This window comes from Rhinoraja longicauda, chromosome 3, assembly GCF_053455715.1.
Source record: "Rhinoraja longicauda isolate Sanriku21f chromosome 3, sRhiLon1.1, whole genome shotgun sequence".
NCBI classification, from domain to species: Eukaryota; Metazoa; Chordata; class Chondrichthyes; order Rajiformes; family Arhynchobatidae; genus Rhinoraja; species Rhinoraja longicauda.
Window position 1 is genome coordinate 58,384,785 of NC_135955.1, and position 25,242 is coordinate 58,410,026.

The window sequence follows — 25,242 nt, forward strand, 5'->3', positions numbered from 1 at the left end:
TGCTTCATTGCTTCAGCTCCTTAGCTGCATTTTGTCCTAATCCTGAAGGTCCATCCATACTGCCAACGCAAACATATCTATTTCTATCTCAGATCTTGATAATAGTCTGTGATTTCAAATCTACAGTTTTCTGGGGAAGAGGGCTTTAAAGTTTCTCAATTTAAAAGATTTAAGAATTTTTTATTTGGTCCTAAATGGTATCCTCCATATATTAAGATATTGCACTTTGTTTAAAGTCTTTGGATAGTGTTTATAGCCATTTGGAATACAGTAAGGTTCTGTGACAGTTTCAGTGATGCATTGAGGATCTGTCAACTCCAACTTGAAACTTGGAGGACTCCAAACTCCCACCTCAGAGGCTAAACCCCACTCCCTAGATTCACCCGCAATGTCTCAGAGCACCCAAAAGCTTAGATTACAGAATTTCCTTCAAATTCAACACATTCTCGACCTGTCTCAGCATATACTCCAATTTCTTATTCAAGATCCATTATTTACCCTCTCTACAAAAACTATGAATTCACAGTTCTACAGGAAGTTCGCAAATTTACATTTTCTCAATTCCAAAAACTGTCACAAACAGTCTGAAGCAATAAATTGCTCAGTTTCTTCCAAGCGCAAACATGTCTGGTTTTTCAACCACTGTTAGAGACTCTATTACTATACTCACAACCTGGTATTTGTTGATCAGTACTCATCACCGATTTATATTACTACGTAACTTTGCTTGTTATAAAGAAAAAGTTATAGAATTTAACCACAACAGCAATGGAGTATGAAAGGGATTCATAGTGCACAGAAGCTATACTGAAGGATTAGATTCAGAAATCAAAGGCCACAACGAGAAGATCCATTTTGGGTTGACAAAAGAAAGCAAGGAAAAAAATTAAGTCAAAAGAAAATTAAGAGAATTATTCATCATATAAGGAAGCCATTCAGATGCATCAGCTTCGTGAAAGAATCACCCAATTAGTTCCAATCCACTAGCCCTTTCCAATAGCATATACACACAACTTTCAACTCCCCTTTACTTTATCTTTATTTTTAATTCACAAAATCAATTATTGGTGGGATAACAGGAATTTACCAGAAGCTGCACACATGCCACTGCCATTATTCCATCTGATCCATGTGCCACACTAACAAGGACTTCTCTCGAGCCGCTGCCCTGTGCTTCACCGAGACATGGCTGTGTGAGTCGACCCGGACAGCGCGCTGCAACTGGCTGGCTTTCAACTACACACAGCGAGCGGACCGCGACACAGAGGCAGCGGAAAAATCAAGAGGAGATGGAATATGCTTCTACACTAACCAGCGACATCACGGTACTGTGTAACTTCTGTTCCCCCAATCTAGAATCGTTCTTTATAAACTGCAAACCCTTTTACTCTCTGAGGGAATTTATCTCTTTTATTATCGCTGCAGTTTACATCCTCCCGCAAGCCTGCGTACGTGAAGCGCAAACGCAACTCGCTGACCAGGTATTGAGGATAGAGAGTGACTTCCCAGACTCCACGGTCATTGTTTTGGAGGACTTTAACAAGGCACACCTCAGTCATGAGCTCCCAAAGTACAGACTTCATGTTACCTGCCCCACCAGAGGGGAAAGGACACTTGATCACTGCTACTCTTCAATCAGGAACGCATATCGCTCTGTTCCTCGGGCGGCTCTGGATCGCTCTGATCATTGTTTAGTTGATCTTACACCGACCTACAGGCAGAAACTAAAATCTGCTAAACCTGTGGTCAGAACAACAAAAAGATGGACAAGCTGAAAAACATCACAAACCCCCTGCTGGACCCGCTGCAGTTTGCATATAGGGCCAGTAGATCGGTGGTCGATGCAGTCAATCTAGGCCTGTACTTCATCCTCCAGCACCTAGACCGCAAGGGGACCTATGCCAGGACTCTGTTTGTGGACTTTAGCTCTGCTTTTAGCACCATTGTGCCAGAGCTACTACACTACAAACTCTCCCAGCTGACTGTGCCTGAACCCCTCTGTCAGTGGATCATCAACTTCCTGATGAACAGGAAGCAGCATGTGAGGCTGGGAAAGCACATCTCAGACCCGCAGACCCTCAGCATAGGAGCACCGCAAGGCTGCGTACTCTCTCCTCTCCTTTACTCTCTCTACACCAACAATGCACCTCCATAGACTCCTCTGTCAAGCTCCTCAAGTTTGCAGATGACACTACCCTGATTGGACTGATCCAGGATGGGGAGGATTCTGCCTACAGATGGGAAATGACACAGCTGGCGTCCTGGTGCCATCGCAACAACCTGGAGCTCAATGCTCTCAAGACAGTGGAACTAATTGTAGACTTTCGAAGAGATCCTCCTCCTCTCCCCCCACTCACCATCAACAACACCATAGTCACATCTGTGGAGTCATTTAAGTTCCTTGGAACCATCACCTCCAGGGACCTTAAATGGGAGGCCAACATCGACTCCACAGTCAAAAAGGCCGAACAGAGGATGTACTTCCTGCGGCAACTGAAGAAACACAATCTGCCACAGGCAATGATGGTCCAATTCTATACTGCTATCATTGAGTCCGTCCTCACCTTCTCCATCATGGTCTGGTTTGGCTCAGCCACCAAGCACGACATCCGGAGGCTGCAACAGATCGTTCGCACAGCTGAGAAGGTTGTTGGCTGCAACCTTCCCCCCATTGACGAACTGTACACTGCAAGGACCAGGAAGCAAACGGGCAAAATCATCTCTGACCCCTCTCACCCTGGCCACAAACTCTCTGGAAAGCGACTCCGGACTGTCAAAGCAGCCACAGCCAGACATAAAAACAGCTTTTTTCCTCGAGTGATAGTTCTACTCAATAACCAAATTCTGTAGTTAGTTCTGTAACTATGCTCTTTTTTGCTCTGGTTTATTTTCACCCACATGCTTAGACTGTAACGTTGTATCCTTATTGTTTTGATTTGGTTATGCTTTATTCTTAATTGTTAACTGTATGTTTGTGTTGTCATTTGTGAGCGGAGCACCAAGGCACATTCCTTGTATATGCATACTTGGCGAATAAACTTATTCATTCATTCATTCATTCATTCATTCATTCATAAAATAAAAGCAGCATCTAGGATACAATTCCAACAAAACTGCGGTAACAAAAGATGCAATGTTGTTTGCAAATGCCCATCTATAATTTGTACCTCAATCATTATTTCTGAAAGCAAAAAAAACCTTCAGATTTCTTGACAGAATAAAAAGCATGAAAGAGAACATAGGAGAAATGATGAACAAAAATGGACAAGGATGAAAAAGAAAAGCAATGAAACCGAAAGCCATTTTTCCTTGTTGCGAGTATAATGATACACTAGGTATCTGATTTTGAAAAGATCATGGTCTTTATTTCAACATTTCACAGACTCACCAATAGCCAGCATTGAAACCTTCTCTTCTCTGTGTGCTATGGCAAAGATTAAAAAATTAATGCAAAGTAAAATGAAGTTTTCTACATACTTGTCTTGCAAATTATTGTAAGCTATTTAAATATTTTGCCTAAGATCAGCATTATTTCCCCCCAAACCTCCCCATGGTTGCCTTTTGGGTTAGTTTCACTGAAAGCTTGCATTTTTTGCCTCTTCCAAAGGACATTTTGTACAAACATCATCTGACCAACAATTGACACCAAGCTGCATATTAGGTCACATGATGTCTTCATCAGATACCTTTATGCAGTACCTTTTTGTGACGGTGCGTACCAGTGTGACATATTAGCACCTCTAAGAAGTCAAAAATGAGATTTTCAAATATAGAACATGAATTTGATTTAATATTTTTTTAGTCCTTAGTTTATTAAGTAAGAAGTTGATTGGTCAAAACAGAAGAGGGGGTATATTTTTGGAAAAAATGTTGATAAATATAGCTTGATTTCTAATTGATGTGCATACCGCCACCTTTTTATTTGCCAGAATAAAGCACTGCTTTTATGGAGTTCCAGAGGTTTGGGTCTGGTCATTAAATGGTTCACCTGCTAACGATGGAGTGGAAGAAAGGTTTATTGGAGAAATAGAACATTTTTGGAGGCTTATTGGGCTGGAGGTTAATTTGGAGGAAGTGTGAGGTAGAAACATAGAAAATAGGGGCAGGAGTAGGCCATTCTGCCCTATGAGCCAACATCTCCATTCTATATAATTAAGAACAAACTGGAACAAAAGGAAGTGGATTTTGAAAACAAGATTTTTGTTGAACTAAGAGCCAACATAGAAAATAGAGCACAAATGTTGTGGGTGAATGGAATTAGGTGTAGATCAGAGTACAGACAGAATGGTTTGTGTCATATTAGGTTTATGAAGACTGCAGGGGAAAGGTCAGTTAAGAAAGCATTAGGATAGTTCAATTTAAAAGTAATGCATTTACAATGAGGAGGAAGTAAATGTTCATGATAGCAAGGAAATGGCACCAGGAATTAGAGTCAGGCAAATAGACTAGAAAAAAAAAAAATCTGACATGGACGTTTAGACAGGTGACCACTAGACCAGAATCTTCAATGTCTTTTCCTCTGCTTTCCCTATAACAAAAACCTTATGCTGCTGAGTACACCTGGGCATAAAGGGATCCTGAGTAGTGATTCTCTGGGTCAGAGAGCAGGCCGGACGTTTCGTGGGATACTGGTCTGTGGGCACAGAGATGGGTTGATGATGAGCTGGGTGCCAACACTTTTGTGGAGAAAATTTAGCTCTGCTGTCTGCATCCACCACAGTGGAACAATAACATTTAAATTACAAGATTATGAAATGGTACGCTTTTAAAAACAATGCATATTTTTGAAATCTAGCATAACGTGATACAGAGTACAAGCAAACTTTTTGAAGATTCAATGGATCGCAAGCTGGCCTTGCTCTCAGACAGTATTTATACATGCTGAAGGTTTTTATTCACAAAATGCTGGAGTAACTCAGTAGGTCAGGCAGCATCTCGGGAGAGAAGGAATGGGTGACGTTTTGGGTCGAGACACTTCTTCAGACTGAAGAAGGGTCTCGACCCGAAACGTCACCCATTCCTTCTCTCCCGAGATGCTGCCTGACCTGCTGAGTTAGTCCAGCATTTTGTGAATAAAAACCTTCAATTTGTACCAGCATCTGCAGTTATCTTCTTATAGTATTTATACATGCACTCTTTCTAGCACAGATCATGACTGCAAAATGGAATCATCACTTTATTTCCTTACAGTCTAAAAGAGATAAATGTCAACTAAAATGACCAAACACACATATGCTCTATTAAAATATTAAGAATCTAAGCAAGGCCTCGCAGATTTTCTGGACTGTTCCACTTTAGGCAAAGTTAATCCAGAGTAATTCATGGAGCGATTCCTCCTTCCACACATGCAAGTATTTCTATGGCCTATGCACTACGATACAGTCTTCCTTATTAAAACATAGAAACATAGAAAATAGGTGGAGGAGGCCATTTGGCCCTTCGAGCCAGCACCGCCATTCATTGTGATCATGGCTGATCATTCACAATCAGTAACCTGTGCCCAATTTCTCCCCATATCCCTTGATTCCACTAGCCCCCAGAGCTCTATCTAACTCTCTCTTAAATTCATCCAGTGATTTGGCCTCCACTGCCTTCTGTGGCCGAGAATTCCACAAATTCACAACTCTCTGGGTGAAAAAGTTCCTTCTCACCTCAGTTTTAAATGGCCTCCCCTTTATTCTAAGACTGTGGCCCCTGGTTCTGGACTCCCCCGACATTGGGAACATTTTTCCTGCATCTAGCTTGTCCAGTCCTTTCATAATTTTATATGTCTCTATAACATCCCCTCTCATCCTTCTAAACTCCAGTGAATACAAGCCTAGTCTTTTAAATCTTTCCTCATATGACAGTCCCGCCATCCCAGGGATCAATCTCGTGAACCTACGCTGCACTGCCTCAATTACAAGGACGTCCTTCCTCAAATTAGGAGACCAAAACTATACACAATACCAGATGTGGTCTTACCAGGGCCCTATACAACTGCAGAAGAACCTCTTTACTCCTATACTGAAATCCTCTCATTATGAAGGCCAACATGCCATTAGCTTTCTTCACTGCCTGCTGTACCTGCACGCCAACTTTCAGTGACTGGTGTACAAGGACACCCAGGTCTCACTGCTCTTCCCCCTTACCTAACCTGACGCCATTGAGATAATAATCTGCCTCCTTGTTTTTGCCGCCAAAGTGGATATCCTCACATTTATCTATACTATACTGCATCTGCCACGCATCTGCCCACTCACTTACCCAGGTCTCGCTGCACTTTCCCCTTACCTAACCTGACGCCATTGAGATAATAATCTGCCTCCTTGTTTTTGCCGCCAAAGTGGATATCCTCACATTTATCTATAATATACTGCATCTGCCACGCATCTGCCCACTCACTCAACCTGTCCAGGTCACCCTGCAACCACCTAACATCCTCTTCGCAATTCACACTGCCACCCAGTTTTGTGTCATCTGCAAACTTGCAAGTGTCACTTCTAATTCCTTCATCCAAATCATTAATATATATGGTAAATAGTTGCGGTCCCAACACCGAGCCTTGCGGCACTCCACTCGCCATTGCTTGCCATTCTGAAAAGGACCCGTTTACTCCTACTCTTTGCTTCCTGTCTGCCAACCAAATCTCTATCCATGTCAACACCCAACCCCTTAGTATTTCCATGGCCTACGCAATATGATACAGTCTTCCTTATTCCTGCAGGATGAAGATTTTTCAAGAGGGCTTCAGTCAACGGTAAACTAGTAAAAGCAATATATAATCAAAGGAAGTAGACCAGAGCAATTGTGCGTATGTACAAAATTCTTCAATTCTTATATGATAGTATAGCAAAGACTAGATTATTGTGCTTGTTCCAATTTTGAAAGAGATTGCGGGAGTGCTGCTTAGGTTCACGAGGTTAATTCCCGGGATGGTGGGACTGTCATATGTTGAAACAATGGAGCGACTGGGCTTGTATACAATGAAATTTAGAAGGATGAGAGGGGATCTTATTGAAACATATAAGATTATTAAGGGATTGGACATGCTAGAGGCAGGAAACATGTTCCCAATGTTGGGGGAGTCCAGAACCAGGGGCTACAGTTTAAGAATAAAGGCTAGGCCATTTGGAACAGAGATGAGGAAATACTTTTTCACCCAGAGTTGTGAATCTGTGGAATTCTCTGCCTCAGAAGGCAGTGGAGGCTGATTAGATGCTTTCAAGAAAGTTAGATAGAGCTCTTAAAAATAGCGGAGTCAAGGGATATGGGGAGAAGGCAGGAACACGGTACTGATTGTGTATGATCAGCCACAATCACAGTGAATGGCGGTGGCTGGTTTGAAGGGCCGAATGGCCTGCTCCTGCACCTATTGTTTATTGTCTATTATCTATTAGGCTTGTCAATCTTGATTAGATTAGGTACTGGCACCTTTTTATATATAATGCTATTTTTTTTTGCAGATAGAAAGGTGCCGGTACCCAATCAAATCAAGGTCTCATGGTCTTTCTGGGTTGTTCCACTTTTGAAAGAGATTCCCTATTAGACATGACAGACCTCCCTGCAAACAACAAATAATATTTACCCAAAACTCTTTTAGAAATTAATATTGAATGTCTCCCTTTCCAGAAGTGCAATCAAAATTAGCAAATTTGCAGATGATACTAAGCTGAGGGGTAGTGTGAATTGTGAGGAAGATGCAATAAGGCTGCAGGGTGACTTGGACAGGTTGTGTGAGTGGGCGGATACATGGCAGATGCAGTTTAATGTAGATAAGTGTGAGGTTATTCACTTTGGAAGTAAGAATAGAAAGGCAGATTATTATCTGAATGGTGTCAAGTTAGGAAGAGGGGATGTTCAACGAGATCTGGGTGTCCTAGTGCATCAGTCACTGAAAGGAAGCATGCAGGTACAGCAGGCAGTGAAGAAAGCCAATGGAATGTTGGCCTTCATAACAAGAGGAGTTGAGTATAGGAGCAAAGATTTATTCACAAAATGCTGGAGTAACTCAGCAGGTCAGGCAGCATCTCGGGAGAGAAGCAAAGAGGAGCAAAGAGGTCCTTCTACAGTTGTACCGGGCCCTGGTGAGACCGCACCTGGAGCACTGTGTGCAGTTTTGGTCTCCAAATTTGAGGAAGGATATTGTTGCTATTGAGGGCGTGCAGCGTAGGTTCACTAGGTTAATTCCCGGAATGGTGGGACTGTCGTATGTTGAAAGGCTGGAGCAATTAGGCTTGTATACACTGGAATTTAGAAGGATGAGGGGGGATCTTATTGAAACATATAAGATAATTAGGGGATTGGACACAGTAGAGGCAGGAAACATGTTCCTAATGTTGGGGGAGTCCAGAACAAGGGGCCACAGTTTAAGAATAAGGGGTAGGCCATTTAGAACGGAGATGAGGAAGAACTTTTTCAGTCAGAGAGTGGTGAAGGTGTGGAATTCTCTGCCTCAGAAGGCAGTGGAGGCCAGTTCGTTGGATGCTTTCAAGAGAGAGCTGGATAGAGCTCTTAAGGATAGCGGAGTGAGGGGGTATGGGGAGAAGGCAGGAACGGGGTACTGATTGAGAGTGATCAGCCATGATCGCATTGAATGGCGGTGCTGGCTCGAAGGGCTGAATGGCCTACTCCTGCACCTATTGTCTATTGTCTATTGTCTATAAGATCATGACATTCTAATTTAATAGATAGAAATTCTTAACTGCTCTTTGCTCCTCTAGACAGTGTCTGAAATTTGTGACCTTTGTTTATGAACCATCTGGTCAAAAAAATAAATCCCAGTAAGGAAGTCAAGCATCTGAAATACTTTTGGGACAAACTTACAATGGAGAATTTTATTGTCGAGTGTAATAATACTGAATGAAAGCCTTTAACTGTTTACATACTTACATTTATACTATTTGTAAAATTCGAAGCTAAAAAAGTAGAAAAGGAAAGTTGAGTCATAACCATTCCTGCAAACTGATGAATTTGAAATATTTCAAACTTGTAAAACTGTCAGTTTAATACCATTTACATAAACTAGGATTCCACACTTTCCAATAGCTGGTTTGATTCCAAGGGCTAACATCTTATTCTTACACCAAGTACGTCAGTATGTGACAATTCATAGAAACATAGAAAATACGTGCAGGAGGCAGCCATTCGGCCCTTCGAGCCACCACCGCTATTCATTGTGATCAAGGCTGATCATCCACAATCCGTAACCCGTGCCTGCCTTCTATCCATACCCCATCATTCCACAAGCCCCTAGAGATCTATCTATCTTTCAAATTTATCCACTGAATTGGCCTCCACTGCCTTCTGTGGCAGAGAATTCCACAAATTCACAACTCTCTGGGTAAAAAATATTTTTCTCATTGCAGTTTTAAAAGGCCTCCCCTTTATTCTTAGACTGTGGCCCCTGGTTCTGGATTCCCCCAACAATGGGAACATTTTTCCTGCATCTAGCTTGTCCAGTCCTTTTATAATTTTATATGTTTCCATAAGATCCCCTTTCATCCTTCCAAATTACAGTGAAACAAGTCTTAGTAATTCCAATCTTTCCTCATATGTCAGTTCCGTCATCCCGGGGATGACGGATGACCTGGTGAATCTACACTGCACTAGCAAAGATGTCCTTCCTCAAATTAGGAGACCAAAACTGCACACAATACTCCAGATGTGGTCTCACCAGGGCCCTATAAAACTGCAGAAGGACCTCTTTACTCCGATACTCAAATCCTCTTGTTATGAAGGCCAACATTCCATTAGCATTTTTCACTGCTTGCTGCACCTGCATGTTTACTTTCAGTGGACACAAAATGCGGGAGTAACTCAGCGGGTCAGGCAGCATCTCGGGAGAGAAGGAATGGGTGACGTTTCGGGTTGAGACCCTTCTTCTTCAGACTGATGTCAGGAGAGGGGGCGGGACAACGATAGGATGTAGTCAGAGACAGGAAGACTAGTGGGAGAACTGGGAAGAGGGGAGTGGATAGAGACAGGAAGCAGGGACCACCTGAAGTTAGAGAAGTCAATGTTCATACAGCTGGGGTGTAAACTGCCCAAGCAAAATATGAGGTGCTGTTCCTCCAATTTGCGATGTGCCTCACTCTGGCAATGGAGGAGGCCCAAGACCAAAAGGTCATATTGGGAATGGGAGGGGGAGTTGAAGTGCTGAATCACCAGGAGATCAGGTTGGTTGAGTTGGACTGAGCGGACATGTTTAGCGAAACGATCAATGACCCTGTGCTTGGTCTCGCCGATGTAGAGAAGTTGACATCTGGAACAGCGGATATAGTAGATGAGGTTGGAGGCGATGCAGGTGAACCTCTGCCTCAACTGGAAAGACTGTTTGGGTCCTTGGATGGAGTCGAGGGGGGAGGTAAAGGGACAGGTGTTGCATCTCCTGCGGTTGCAGGGGAAAGTATCTGGGGAGGGGGTGGTTTGGGTGGGAAGGGACGAGTTGACCAGGGAGTTATGGAGGGAACAGTGTCTGCAGAAAGCAGAAAGGGGTGGAGATGGGAAGATGTGGCCAGTAGTGGGATCCCGTTAGAGGTGGCGGAAATGTAGGAGGATAATTTGTTGTATGCGACGGCTGATGGGGTGGAAGGTGAGCACAAGGGGGACTCTATCCTTGTTACGAATAGGGGGAGGGGGAGCAAGAATGGAGCTGAGGGATATTGAGGAGACCCTAGTGAGAGCCTCATCTATAATGGAAGAGGGGAACTCCCGTTTCCTAAAGAATGAGGACATCTCCGATGCCCTAGTATGGAACACCTCATCCTGGGCGCAAATGCGGCATAGACGGACGAATTGGGAGTAGAGGATAGTTTTTACAGGAAACAGGGTGGGACGAAGTGTAGACAAGATAGCTATGGGAGTCAGTGGGTTTGTAGTAGATGTCGGTCACTAGTCTGTCTCCTGTGATGGAGATGGTGAGATCCAGAAACGGTAGGGAGATGTCGGAGATGGTCCGAGTATATTTAAAAGCAGGAGTCAGTGAGTTCTGCAGGGGTACAAGAGGAAGCACCAATGCAATCGTCAATGTAGCGGAGGTAGAGTTCAGGGATGGGGCCAGTGTACGCCTGGAACAGGGAATGTCCGACGTACCCTGCAATGAGGCAGGCATAGCGGGTGCCCATAGCAACGCCTTGTTTGGAGATGGTGAAATCCAGTGAGATGGTGAGATCCAGTTTACTTTCAATGACTGGTCTACAAGAACACCCAGGTCTTGTTGCACTTCCCTTTTTCCTAATTGGACACCATTGAGATAATAATCTGCCTCCTTGTTCTTGCCGCCAAAATGGATAACCTCACATTTATCTACATTATACTGCATCTGCCATGCATCTGCCCACTCACTCAACCTGTCCAAGTCACCCTGCAATCTCCTAGCATCCTCTGCAGTTCACACTGCCACTCAGCTTTGTGTCATCTGCAAAAATTCAAAATAATACAACAGCTTTCTTCTCGCTTTCCAAAGCCGATTGTACAACCGAGCAAAACTCTTGACTACTTCAGGCTATTAGCAGTGTTGCAGTGCTAATTTTTTAGGTGCCGGAGCTGTCACAGGTGCCGGAGCGACCGCTGTTAAATTCCCCGCTAGTTAAAATTCCCCTGCTGTTTATTTTGGCTTGTTTTTTTTAGAGGAGCTGGAGCGGCACTCCGGTGAGCTCCGACAGCACTGCAACTCTGGCTATTAGAACTATATAATGGCCAGACTCAGTCGTTTGTATGTGAGGTTTCCACTTCCACAGTACTTAAGTATTGAACATAATAATAGCATCCTCGAACAACCACTAAATCAAAATGCACATCTTAACAATGACTAAGGTCACTGGTGAATTTCCAACAAGATTCTTTTGAAAGAGATGACAAGGTAATTATATGAAGTTGTTTTTTTCCAATCTGACTGAATTCACTTCCCAACAGAACATCAGTAAATCAGAAGGGCTTTCAGAACACAGTCACCATTTTAAAACCTATTTTTTTGATACTCTCAAATCATTTAATTAATGGATTTAAATTTTCACCAAATGGAAATAATTAGAATCTGCAATGCACCGCCTTGATAGGAGACCTGAGACTAATGGTCTGCCTCAGGGATCAGTGCTGGGCCCATATTATATATTACAATTTATATTAACAATTTAGACAAGGGAATTATATGTGACATCTCCAAGTTTGCGGATGACACAAAGCTGGGTGGCATTGTGGGCTGCGATGAGGATGCTATGAGGCTGCAGGGTGCCTTGGATAGGTTGGGTGAGTGGGAAGATGCATGGCGGATGCAGTATAATGTGGATAAATGTGAGGTTATCCACTTTGGTGGCAAGAACAGGAAGGCAGATAATTATCTGAATGGTGTCAGATTAGGAAAAGGGGAGGTGCAACAAGACCTGGGTGTGCTTGTACATCAGTCGCTGAAAGTAAGCATGCAGGTACAGCAGGCAGTGAAGAAAGCTAATGGCATGTTGACCTTCATTGTGAGATGATTTGAGTTTAGAAGCAACGAGGTCCTACTGCAGTTGTACAGGGTCCTGGTGAGACCGCACCTGGAGTATTGTGTGCAATTTTGGTCTCCTAATTTGAGGAAGGACATTATTGCTATTGAGGGAGTGCAGCGTAGGTTCACCAGGTTAATTCCCGGGATGACGGGACTGACATATGATGAAAGGACGGGTCAATTGCACTTGTATTCACTGGAATTTAGAAGGATGAGAGGGGATCTTATAGAAACATATAAAATTCTTAAGGGATTGGACAGGCAGGAAAAATGTTCCCGATGTTGGGAGAGTCCAGAACCAGGAGTCACAGTTTAAGAATAAGGGGTAGGTCATTTAGGACTGGGATGAAAAAAACATTTACCCAGAGAGATGTGAATCTGTGGAATTCCCTGCCACAGAAGCCAATGGAGGCTAGTTCACTGGATGTTTTCAAGAGAGACTTAGATTTAGCTCTTAGGACTAAAGGAATCAATGCCCTAAGATTCCTTTGGATACTGATTTTAGATGCTGGCTTGAAGGGCCGAATGGCCTACTCCTGCTCCTATTTTACTGTTTCTATTATTGCTTGTCAACTATTGCAAGGTTTTGGATGAGAATGTACAAGGCATGATTAGTACGTTCACAGAGGGCACCACAATAGGTGGTATTGCAGACCATGAAGACGGTTATCAAGAACTGCAATGTGATCTTAATCAGATCGGTAAGTGGGCACAAGCATTGGCTAATAGAATTTCATTCAGATAAGTGTGAGGTGGGAAGTCAAACCAGGGCAGAAAAGTCACAGTGAACAGTAGAGCCCTGAAGAGTGTTGCAGAGCAGAGGGATCCGGGAGTACAAATACATAGCCCCTGAAAGTGGCATCACAGGTGGAAAAGGTGGCAAAGAAAGCTTTTGGCCTTCATCAGTGAAGGATTTGATTATAAGAAATTGAGAAAATATGCTATGGCTGGACAAGATGTTGATAAGGTTGGACTTATGTTCAGATTTGGTCACCCTGCTCTAGTGAAGATACTATTAAGTTGAAGCGTGCAAGAGTGCAAAACTAACAAAGTTTTTTCCAGGATTCAAGGTCAAAAGGGAGAGGCTGCACAGGCAAGGATTTTATATCTTGGAGTGCAGGAGGTTGAGGGTTGATCTTATAGAGCTCTGTAAAATCATACGTGTAATAGATTGGGTAAAAAAATGACACTGTGCATTCACTCTAAGTAGGGAAATAAAAGTTTATTTAAAATCCTTTGGGTTTAAGGTGAGAAGGGCAAAAGATTTAATAGGAACCAGAGGGAAAGCTTTTTCCACACAGGGAGTGGTGACAATATGGAACAAGTTGCTGGAGGAATTAGTCAATGCAGACACAATAACACCATTTAAAAGACGGTTGGAAAGGTACTTAGATAGGAAATGGGCCAAACAGAGGAAAATGGGGCTAGCTTACATGGGTCATCTTGTTCGTCATGGGCGAGTTTGGCAGTATGGGTTGTTTCTGCGCTGAACAACTCTACAACTCTGAGAAACAATGACATGGAATGACAAGACATTTGCTGATGTGGTTTCAACACTATCGCATGGATAAATTAGTTGAATTATTCAAACAAGGTTTAACAATATAAGATGGTGGAAATTTGGGAAGCTACGATTCTTTCAAGAACTTTGAAAAAATGGTAGACAGACAAGCAAAAAGAAATGCTTGGGGATGAGAACAAATAATGCATATTAAGGTGTGAATGCCTTTAGCTCTTCCTGTGACCAATCTATATTCAACATTAGCAAAGTCCTATTCAATTGAGCACCAGGTATGATCTAGGTAAATCCATTTGGTTAGTATCTGGGGTTTTTTAAAGTTACCTAGCTTACCATCTCCAAATAAAGGACCCTGCCACTGGTTTTGTTGCTTGGCTAAAGAATGCTAAAGAATCCAAGAGCTATGATTCAGTAAAAGTAGAAAAGTGCAGAGTGTGTTTTGCTGTATTATAAATAAGCTGAATTAAGCTTAAATATTAAAAATATTATGCTAATAAGTATTGATGCTAATCATGGCGGCACGGTAGCGCAGCGGTAGAGTTGCTGCTTTACAGCGAATGCAGCGCCGGAGACTCAGGTTCAATCCTGACTACGGTGCTGCACTGTAAGGAGTTTGTACGTTCTCCCCGTGACCTGCGTGGGTTTTCTCCGAGATCTTCGGTTTTCTCCCACACTCCAAAGACGTACAGGTATGTAGGTTAATTGGCTGGGTAAATGTAAAAATTGTCCCTAGTGGGTGTAGGATAGTGTTAATGTGCGGGGATCGCTGGGCGGCACGGACTTGGAGGGCCGAAAAGGCCTGTTTCCGGCTGTATATATATGATATGATATGATATGATAATTATGGATTATGTCATGACACAAGATTTTGTTTTACCCTATTTTTGATGGAATGTCACAAACCTAATGTTTATGCAAAGAAAGGTAATTACTGATACTGAGTTGGATGATCAGCCATGATCATATTGAATGGCGGTGCAGGCTCGAAGGGCCAAATGGCCTACTCCTGCACCTATTTTCTATGTTTCTATGATCCTTGGGTGACCATACAGGCTTGAGTTGAGGATCCAGTTTCCATTCCACATCAAATAAAGCTCGAGTAACATTTGGCACAGCACTTGTGGTCAATGAAGAGCTGCCTACACGTAGAAAAACCATAGAAAAACCTCTATTACAAACATGCAGTCCAGAGTCAGATCCCTCAATCACAGCATGGCCCTTGCACATCTCAACTCTATTTTGTGGGTGGGTAAAGAATAAACTCTCTCGGAAGTCACAGTTGCCACAGTCACCGCATAGGAAAAGCAAGTGGGACACATTCATGCCATCCATGCAATCTGATTATCTAGCAATTCACAATCATCTTTGGAAATATGGAGAAAAAAAACTTAATCGAAATGTTATATCCAGCATTCTCAGTCTCTGGAACAAAAAGGGCATCCCCACCTTTCAAGTCTTCACGTGGGTGGGCCATAACAGGAAACACCTGCAAAAATTGACCAGATTACAGTCCCAACTTTCAAAAGATGGCACATGTCCTGCATTTTCATTTTGAAAGGGTAGTTATATTATCCAATGCAAAACAAAGTAATGGAGCAAGAGCGACATTTCTAAGTTCTAATCATTTATCATGCTACTGCTGATATCCAAGATAAGTGCTTCAACATATGACCAAGTCATCCAGCAGCAGCTGAGTGAAATGAACATTGATCGGATTTCAAACCCAAACCTGACGAGTTTGTGTCTCTGGAGGCCAACAGGTCAAGGCAATCACCTTGAGCAGCAGAGTTCATCTATTGCAGGCTCAGGAAAATACAGCTCTGATCACAAAAGTAGTTACTATTGCTGTGCCGGATATTGAAATCTTGAAACAAGATATTACGGTTGATGATTTCTCGCAGAATCTTATTGAAATTATGCATTGGAAGAATAATACATTTAAACTCTAGTTAGAAACTCAAACCTCCCTAAAACCTTGTCTGTTGATAGCATCAAATCATTTGGAATTAAGTAACACATCCCAGGAGAGCCTAACTCAACACTGGATGGAGAAGAGTATTACAATTGAACTCAAAGACCAAGGTTGGGAGAATATTTAATTTGAGACTCAAATTCTTGCCAGTAAACTGCGAAAACAGAATTAGGGTGGGCTTTGATATATGACTTGTGTATTTCATCCCAATGCTCAGGTAGGGCGTTCTCTCATAATGTTTTCCTTCATCAGATATTCTTCCCTTATATGTAAAATCTCATCATTTAAAAAAATATATTTAAGCAAACAAGCCTGTGAAGTGCCCAAATAATAAACCAGCACAAAATAAGTTTTAAGGCAAATAAATCAAATGAATATGATTAATTAATGTAATATAAAATGAATTCCATATTAAAATCTTTATATGGGCACTCAAGATTAAAGCATAGCCTCAACAGAACTGCCAACATATAATGTGAAATACAGTAAACCCTCATTATAACGGACCGTAGGGATGGTGTTGGCAACTCTGTATGCTTTCACCAAAATCAGTTATAAAGGGGTCTGTTAAAACAAGGGTTTACTGTAATACATTTTGAAAAGTACAATTCGTCTTAATTAATTTGCTTTATAATATTCACAATGCAAAAGATCTTGTGGATTCTCGAGAGGCTGACAGCTCATTACACCCAATGATGTTTACAAAATTAAATCTCTTCACTGCACTCTACCTCGAATCAATAGAAAGGGAGGTTCAAAGCCATTGGGGTTTAATTCTGTATCTTACTTAACTTGCAGGATAGACATGGTCCAACTGAACTGCTCCTTCAGCACCATCAAAGCATTACCATGTTAATCGTCCTTCCTTTGCTTTTACTAATGCAGTTCAAGATGTCAAATTGGACACTCCCAATCTCAATGCAATCTGGTTCACAGTTATTACTCTAAAAAGGTTACTGTTTTAGGCAATAATTCTTCGAAAAATTGATTTTAAAGAAATTCTTCCATCTGCAAGTAGTTGAAGTTTTAGTATTGTATCAAAAAAAAAATATTGAAGTTATTGTATGACTAATAGCATGCAAAAAAACCTAGATTTTCTGCTCGCAGTTTCATTGCTGTTTATAGGAGACTGTTATGTGTGAATAACCTGCTGTGTGCCTGTAACATTTCAACAGGTACATTTCAAAGGTAAGGAGGCACTTTGGAAGTGCAATTGTATCAATCTATTGGTCACATGATTTTAAAACCTTGACCTGCTTTATCAAGATATAGATATAGGTATCGGTTTACATTTTATACTTTTTATTAGTGTAAATAAATTACAAAGAAACTGAGAGATATCTAATTGCAATGTAATGTTTATAATCAAAACCTTTTATCTCAACTTACAATTACATCAGCAGCCACAGAAATGCATTAAAGCTGTTGATTGCCTTAACACCTCTCCATCAGGGCCAATTTTCATGAGCGGCTAACAATAAGCAAGTTCGGTATCTCGACTGAGCATGCGCCGGTCATAGGTTACAGGGGCTAAACATTCTCGCCGACTGATCTGCTGCGTGTATACAGATATTCCTTCTCTCCAGAGATGCTGCCTGTCCCGGTAAGTTACTCCAGCATTTTGTGTCTACCAGTGTACAAATTAACCATAAATACACCTAATTAATATTTTTTATAGCAGTATTTTCTTACCTCTACGAAGCAAAACTGGAAAATATGGATGAAACGCAGGTCTGTATACACGCAGCAGATCAGCCGGCGAGAATGTTTAGCCCCAGCTCAGTCAAGATACCGAACTCGCTTATTAAAGGCAGAAATTTCTGCTTCAAAGTCATAAGGTGCATTGTGACTACAGCAGATGATGAAGTCATTCCAAATGTCACTGCTGATGGAGAAGAGATGACAGAACATGTTCAAGAGAAAGCTTTCTGTTTTTCCAATGCAACTGAGGCTTTAGTTGTGGAGGGGATGAGGAAGAGAAACACACTATCTCCAGAGGATCAGGGAGTATAAATTACACCTCAACAGGGCAATGGGAGGGAGGAGTGACCACTCAAATATGGAAGTGTAAGAAAATAACTGCAGATGCTGGTACAAATCAAAGGTATTTATTTCACAAAATGCTGGAGTAACTCAGCGGGTCAGGCAGCATCTCAAGAGAGAAGGAATGGGTGATATTTCGGGTCGAGACCCTTCTTCAGACTGATGTCAGGGGGGCGGGACAAAGGAAGGATATAGGTGGAGACAGGAAGACAGTGGGAGATCTGGGAAGGGGGAGGGGAAGAGAGGGACTATCTAAAGTTGGAGAAGTCAATGTTCATACAGCTGGGCTGCAAGCTGCCCAAGCGAAATATGAGGTGCTCTTCCTCCAATTTCCGGTGGGCCTCACTATAGGCCCAATGGCTTAAATATGGCTCAAATATGGAAAGCACATAGGACTATCCATCATGTGTGGGAAGGAACTGCAGATGCTGGTTTAAACATTAAGTAATTATCCTCGTTCCTGTTGAGCACTGTGATCGAATCTGCCTTGAGTAACCCTCCAGGCAGTGCATTATGGATTCTAATAACTCCCTACATGCAAAAAAGATCTTTCCTTAGTACTTTTGGTTATATTGCCAATCGCCTTCATTCTAGATCTCTTGGTTCTTGACCATTTCCCAAAGGGAATAGTTTCTACTCTCTCCAGGCCCTTTCTGACTTTAAATATTTCTCTAAGATCTCCTGGCAAATTTCCTGTCTTTCAATTAATACAATCCCAGCTTCTGGGGGTAGGTTACTCATACCGTACAGTCCCTCTTCCCTGAAATCACTGCAGTAAATCTCTTCAGTACATTTTGAAGAGGTGGTTGTGGCATCTTTCTCCATTTACCTCCCCACCACCCAATCTCTCCATTCGTATTCTCCTTATTCTTCCTTTTGAATTGTGCCACTTTGGTGAATGGAGACTTTTCCAGTCTTGGTACATCTTAAAAATATAACAGTGACAACCACATACAAGTTTAATTAAGGGCACAGTGCACCATGGTAGAGTTCACAACTCCGGCATGGTCACATTCCTAAGCAGCCCACCAAATGAATATGAAATCTGCTCTGCTGAAACAACATTTGCTACCTCTCACAGTACTTGCATGGTATAAACCATGTCTGACATCTCCTGATGAGTCCAAAAATAATCCAGAACCATAAATTTTAATGGTGATAATGACAATAAAACAATAAATTAAAAATGACAATGACAACAGAAAACAGATTACTGTTATCTGCAGTAACAATTCTGGCTGCATCATATGGCACATTTTGAACAGAATATCATTGCTAAAGCAGAATCATCTGCCACATCAATCTGCCACAACACACGCAATTTATTTGAATACTCCTGGAGGCAGGAAGGTTGAACAGGGCTACAGGAGAGGTGATTGAATTGCCATTTCCCCTACCAATCAAGGTAACTCCACGCAAGTTGAACATGAAACAACCCCTAAAGTTGAGGTCTAAAAGTCAGCAATGGCATCAAATGAGTTTTCCTCGATTGGCTACATACAGTGCAGACTTCCAGCATGCAAGTGTTACGCATGCTGGTTCCATCTCAAAATGGAACTCAGTGCGAGTCGCATCAAAAATGCGCACATCAAATTGGAAGCAAATCACCACAATGGGTGCTCAGCACAAGAGTTCTAACGGTCATGATATGAACAATTATTTCAGATCATTTTTGAAACAATAATTCATTGGTGCAAAACTTATGAAAATATTAATCATCTCTCTCGACAGCGATTTCATCATTGAATACCTGAAATAAATATGGTGCAAGTTTGATAGTTTAAATAGTCTAAGGTGATAAGCTGGAGTTCTGCTCACATACAAGAATAAAGTCCAAATTGACCTCAGCCAATTTAAACTCTTCACAAGTGTGGGGACCTAAATCTATTCTTACCCAGTGTAAATCAAACCTGACACACGGTCAATTCACTAGGGCTTAGTTCTGAAAGCCAGAGGCTTGTAGGCATTACTTCTCAAAGGACATTTGTGATGCTATTATAATTTCTTGGCTGGATAGCACAGAAACAAAAGCTTTTCACTGTATCTCAGTACATGTGACAATAATATACTAAACTAAACCAGCCTATTCCATACTTTAATATCCTTTATTATATCTAGCTCCAAGCAGTCAGCATTCTTTGGTATTCACTTTTGATAAGACTTTCAACATTAACCCAGTTGTGTGATACTCATTTTTTCCAGAGTTTATGACAGGGATCAACAGCACTGTGTCTACAGAATTGGGAAATTTGCAGAAAGGTTTCATCCCTAAATTGGCTCAACCCCATCAGCCAAGTTTCTGGCTGCTGAAGGAATTGACAGAATAATGCAGTTTCTCGTAAATGTCCTACATAGTACAAATTTAATCCAAGCATTGTGCTTTCCTAAAATACTGAGATTTTCAAATTGCCATGTTGCTTTTCCTGAATGATATTAGACACTATGAGATCAGCAAATTATTCCATTCCACAATTTTTGCACACAGCCACTCTTGGTCTTCATAGTTGTCATTGGATGTCGTTCTGCCAGTTGATAAATTCAATGGCACAATAACAGGAGCATGTGATCTGCATCATGGGATACTGCCTTAGGTCAGCATGTGAGTTTTCATAATCACGGTCTTGTGTCTGGGAACAAGCATTGTATTCCCAGTGGTTAGATTTTAGCTCTGGCTAATGTTTTCTTCATTTGAAAAGGTTGCCATGGTATCATAAACTGCTGAAATACAAATTCTCATTATTAATCTGCAGCTATTAGACTTGCCTACACAAGTCCACAATGTCGATATGTGGTGTTTGACATGCAAAATACCCCATTCCTGAGTGATCATAAAATGTAACTGCACAGTATATTCATCTACCATACGAACAAATGAAGCATGAAAGGCACAGAACAAACATAATTCACAATTCTTCAGGACTGGTTTAGATTTGTCCTACTTTGTGAAAGGTCATTAGCAGGAAATGAAGGTCACTCTTCCATTCCATTTCATCTAATTAACTGCCAATATCTTCCATGTGGTCACCCAAACTCCAAACAGTGCTTAAAGTAGCCCATTAAAAAACAACTAACAATCAAGCCATGTCTAATGCTACTATCAGCAGCAATCAGTGGGTTTCAATTTCCTCTTTTATAAAAAAGAGGAGCAAAATGAAGCACTATCTACACTTCAGATTGATTATTCAGTGAACCATTATCTACATCTTCACTTAGCAATTTGAATTTTAATCAAAGCAAATGGAATAATTAACATTTCAAAGTATTTTGACACAATGAACAAAACAATAAAACATGCACAAAAAACCCTAAAAAGATGGTACATGCAAGTCAACCAAAATAAGAAATTATAAAATTGTAATTGCCAGAACCAGCTGCACAGTTACAAATGAAGGAGATTCTGCTGTGATAAAGTTGCTTCTCTCTTTTAAATTTACCAGAGTGTATAGCACTCTGGAATGACTGAATGTCCACTATTAAACTTATGGACATAGGTATTTACAGAACAGTTGTGTTGCAGTTAAAGCCATATTAGTTAGCATTACTGGAGAGCAAGAATTTATCCTTTAGAATCAAAGATAACTCCATTAAAATTCAGATCAGTCTGTAGAGGGGTCTCAACCCGAAACATTACCCATTCCTTCTCTCCAGAGATGCTGCCTGACACGCTGAGTTACTCCAGCATTTTGTGTCTACCCTTTAAAATTATGTTTTTTTAAATGATTACAGCTTAAGAAAGTAGCCAATGGATAAAAATCTTAATCCTATTTTGAAGCAATTTACTAAGAATTTATTCTACAACCACCATAGACAAATTTTTTTAACTTTTTTCCATTGGCCTCTCCTGATCTTGCAGATGGGAAAATAATTGAATTCTTAATGAAATGGCAAAAATGGTTGCTTGGTGGTTTCATCAGACCAAAGCTAACGTTGCTCCCTCACTAATATCACGCAGCTCTTGGAAAATCGTGAGGATTGCAGGCCGGACCCTGATATAATTGACCATAAGATGTAGAAATAGCTGGAGGCAGCCATTTAGCTCAAAGATGCTGACATAAGATCCCCAATGGTGAAAAGTGCTTAAAAATATGCAATCAAAATCCGAGTTAATATTTCTGATTTCTAAAATAATACTCAGATTTTAAGAGTTCATCAAACATTCTCTGTGCTGGATGATAACCATTTCTTGCAATTATTTTATGGAACAAGATTTTTTTCCCCCAATTAGTGACTCTAGGAACCCTTTTAACAGATGCCGCAAATTTTAGCACATTCATATATTCATATTAATCACCTCCAGAAATTGCAATTACCCTCAAATCTTAGGCTCCTGGAGAGATCAAAACTTTATAATATCACCATAAGATATGCAAGGCTGATATAATGAGAACTAGCACTAAAATTTACTGTAATGTTTCAACTGATCATTCACGAACATTTATAGCAATGATAGAGATGCAAATGAGATATCTTCAACAAAGCAAATAATAATGAATGGTAAGCTGCACGCTTTGCCAAAGGGAACAAGTCTATTTATGCCATCTGGAGCAAAGTGAAAAAATTTGCCTTTATCACATTAATTCAAATTTTGTTTTATACAGTTAATGTTTTTCGTGACTAAAAAAATCTAATCCAAGAATAAATACACATGATATGTGTATAAATCATAAAGACTCAAATCCCACCAGACTTGCATATATTATGCCAGGAAAGGCTACCTTTTGGATAAGAACTCCAGAACGCAAAGTCTCTTCTTAGCATGCCAAGTACAGAGATAGTGACAGGAATATAATAATCTGAACAATTATTCCACTTTTTCAGGGGAAACAAAACCGTTTGGAGGCTTTTAATTGCACTGCCAAAGAATATCAAAATGCTCCTGAAGAACACAGTATTAGCCACAGATAAACGTTATGTTAGATGTTCATGTGAATGACATTTTTTTTTAAATAGGTGCACCCCTAATCATTCACTTTTATAGATTTTTCTCTCCTTAATGTGTACTGGGACTTGATTTCATCAATCCGCATTCAACTGCAATAGCTAGATTGAATTGAGCAATAATTCATGCCTGTATTTTTTAATTAAAACTGGAATTAAAAAATAATGGATCCCTTTACACCCGATCTCCCTCATTTTAAATGTTAAACTGGCTCCAGCAGTGGTGAGGAGAGTAATAAAATGGGTATACACACTGTAAGGGGCAGACTTTGAAGACCACGTACCCCGATGATGGCGTTTAGCTCAGCCATGGTCACTTGCTTGGCCCGTTCCACTGCCTGCACCACTTGCTGTTGGTGCTGAAAGTGAATTTCAGAAAGCAAGTAATGTCAGTTTCATTTGCATTCTGTCGAATTACATCCTCCCTAAACATAAGAGTGAAAAACTAGCTGGTCAATGCCATATGTAATATTCACAGAGCATATTTAACTGCTCAATCCAATCTCTTTTAAGCGGTTACTATGATAAACTAATCCTGTCAATTCAAATTTAAAAGACAAACCATAACTGAAAGGAAAAAATACAAATTAGCTGTAAATCAACAAAATCTGCAATATGTCCATTTTCTTGGGTTAAAAAAAAATCTATTAAGAAAAAGCTGAACTTAATCTGCAAATAACCAAGACGCACAATAGTGACTCACAACAAGCAACACAATATTATGTTATGAAAACCACAGTACAAGTAAATTTGTGAAACATCACGAAAAATGCCTCAAGTCTTAATGTATTTCACAACCAGATTGTTGAATAAATTGCCTTTGTTTGTTGCAGTATCTAATAGACAGATCATATATTGTACCTTCTCAGTAATGTACTTTCTGTAAATTCACAAAGACTTACAGAAAGATCCCATGTACCATCCTAACCACAGACATTTACTAGTCTATATAATTAAATGAAGTCAAGTAAGTGTGCCACATGCAATACAGACTTTCAACTTAAATCACTTGCTCAGTGGCACTTAGAATAATCTGCTGAAGCATAAATGCGTCCAAGTACCCTCATCCTTAGTATGCTCTTTAAGCAGCAAGATACAGTGAGCAAATCTAACTATGAGGTAAAAGAAACTCAGAGTGAAAAGTACACGCCATGATAACATTATATCTTTAAGTTCATCATTCAACTACATAATAAATCAAAAAGGCATTTCTTTTTTTTTTGGAATCAAATAGCCACTTGATCAACACTTTCCTCACTTGTATAGCAAACTCATTCAACCTAACTGCTTGTTGCTTTTTGATGAATTAGCCATTAAATGAAGACTGGGGTCAACAATAATATTATGCAATTTGTCCACTGTACACCACCGTTCCGGTTTATATATGAACTTAAACCAATTAGGCAAGTTTTAAGCTCCCATTCCATGACAAGTTACCATTTTCAGAAAAGGCATAGTGAAGAAACATACATGCATTATATTACTATAAATTACCACAATTATATATAAACTCGAATAGTCTACATGGATTATTCATAAGGATTCAATACTGAAAATTACAGATAACCTAAAATAAATTTAGTTTCATACCAAAGTTGTCTTAGAAACAGTTCCACAAGAGTGTTAAGTTCCCATTGTAATTGTTACCAGTGCATTTTTATTATTAAGAGTAGTTCATTTTGAGGTCTACTCTTTGGGTACTCTTCTGTGGGTCTGAGTTAAACAAGGAAATTGGCTCAAAAATCAAAATACTTCCCTGGACTAAGCCAAGTGCTATCCACACGATCAGCGTCAAAATAAAATAGGAAAATAAGCTAGAACTTACCTCCTGAGACAGGAAAGGAATGACCTGGGCACAAATGGCATTAAGTCTCTTGACAATTTCAGCCTGAAAGACAAAAGAATAAGTAGATCTTCGGTCAATAGTGCAATACAGTTGAAATAAATATAATGGGGAAAACAAAAAGTGCTGGAGTAACTCAGCAAGTCAAGCAGTATCTGTGGAGAGAATGGATAGGCGATGCTCTGACCCAAAACACCACCTATGCATTTCCTCCCCAGATGCTGCTTGACCCGCTAAGTTCCTCCAGCATGTTCTGTTTTAATCCCCATTACAACTGAAAATAGAATGGATTGCAGACTTTTCTAATTGTGGAATTAATATGAAGTAAACACTAATAAACAGTCAAATCAGCAAAAATATTTCGTTTAATGTCTAATTTCAGAAAGAATCAATACTTGTATAAATGACCAGGATAAAATCTTAATCAAAAATAGAGTGCTGCATGAAATCAGTTTGCC

The 25,242-nt window shown here is 40.6% G+C and overlaps 1 protein-coding gene across 11 annotated transcripts in view; it reads right to left on the reverse strand.

Annotated features, from left to right (window-relative positions):
• Positions 1-25,242, reverse strand: part of LOC144592029 (transducin-like enhancer protein 4) — a 119,694-nt gene that overhangs the window by 50,863 nt on the left and 43,589 nt on the right. For 3 of the 11 annotated variants that reach the window (XM_078396211.1, XM_078396209.1, XM_078396220.1), the window contains 3 exons: positions 24,767-24,829; positions 23,226-23,300; positions 3,389-3,424 (listed from right to left, as the gene is read on the reverse strand). In XM_078396211.1, coding sequence (XP_078252337.1) covers positions 3,389-3,424; positions 23,226-23,300; positions 24,767-24,829 — 174 coding nt within the window. Of the gene's footprint in view, positions 1-3,388; positions 3,425-23,195; positions 23,301-24,766; positions 24,830-25,242 lie in introns of all 11 variants that reach the window. The other 8 variants (XM_078396217.1, XM_078396216.1, XM_078396215.1 and 5 more) reach the window with 4 other exon arrangements.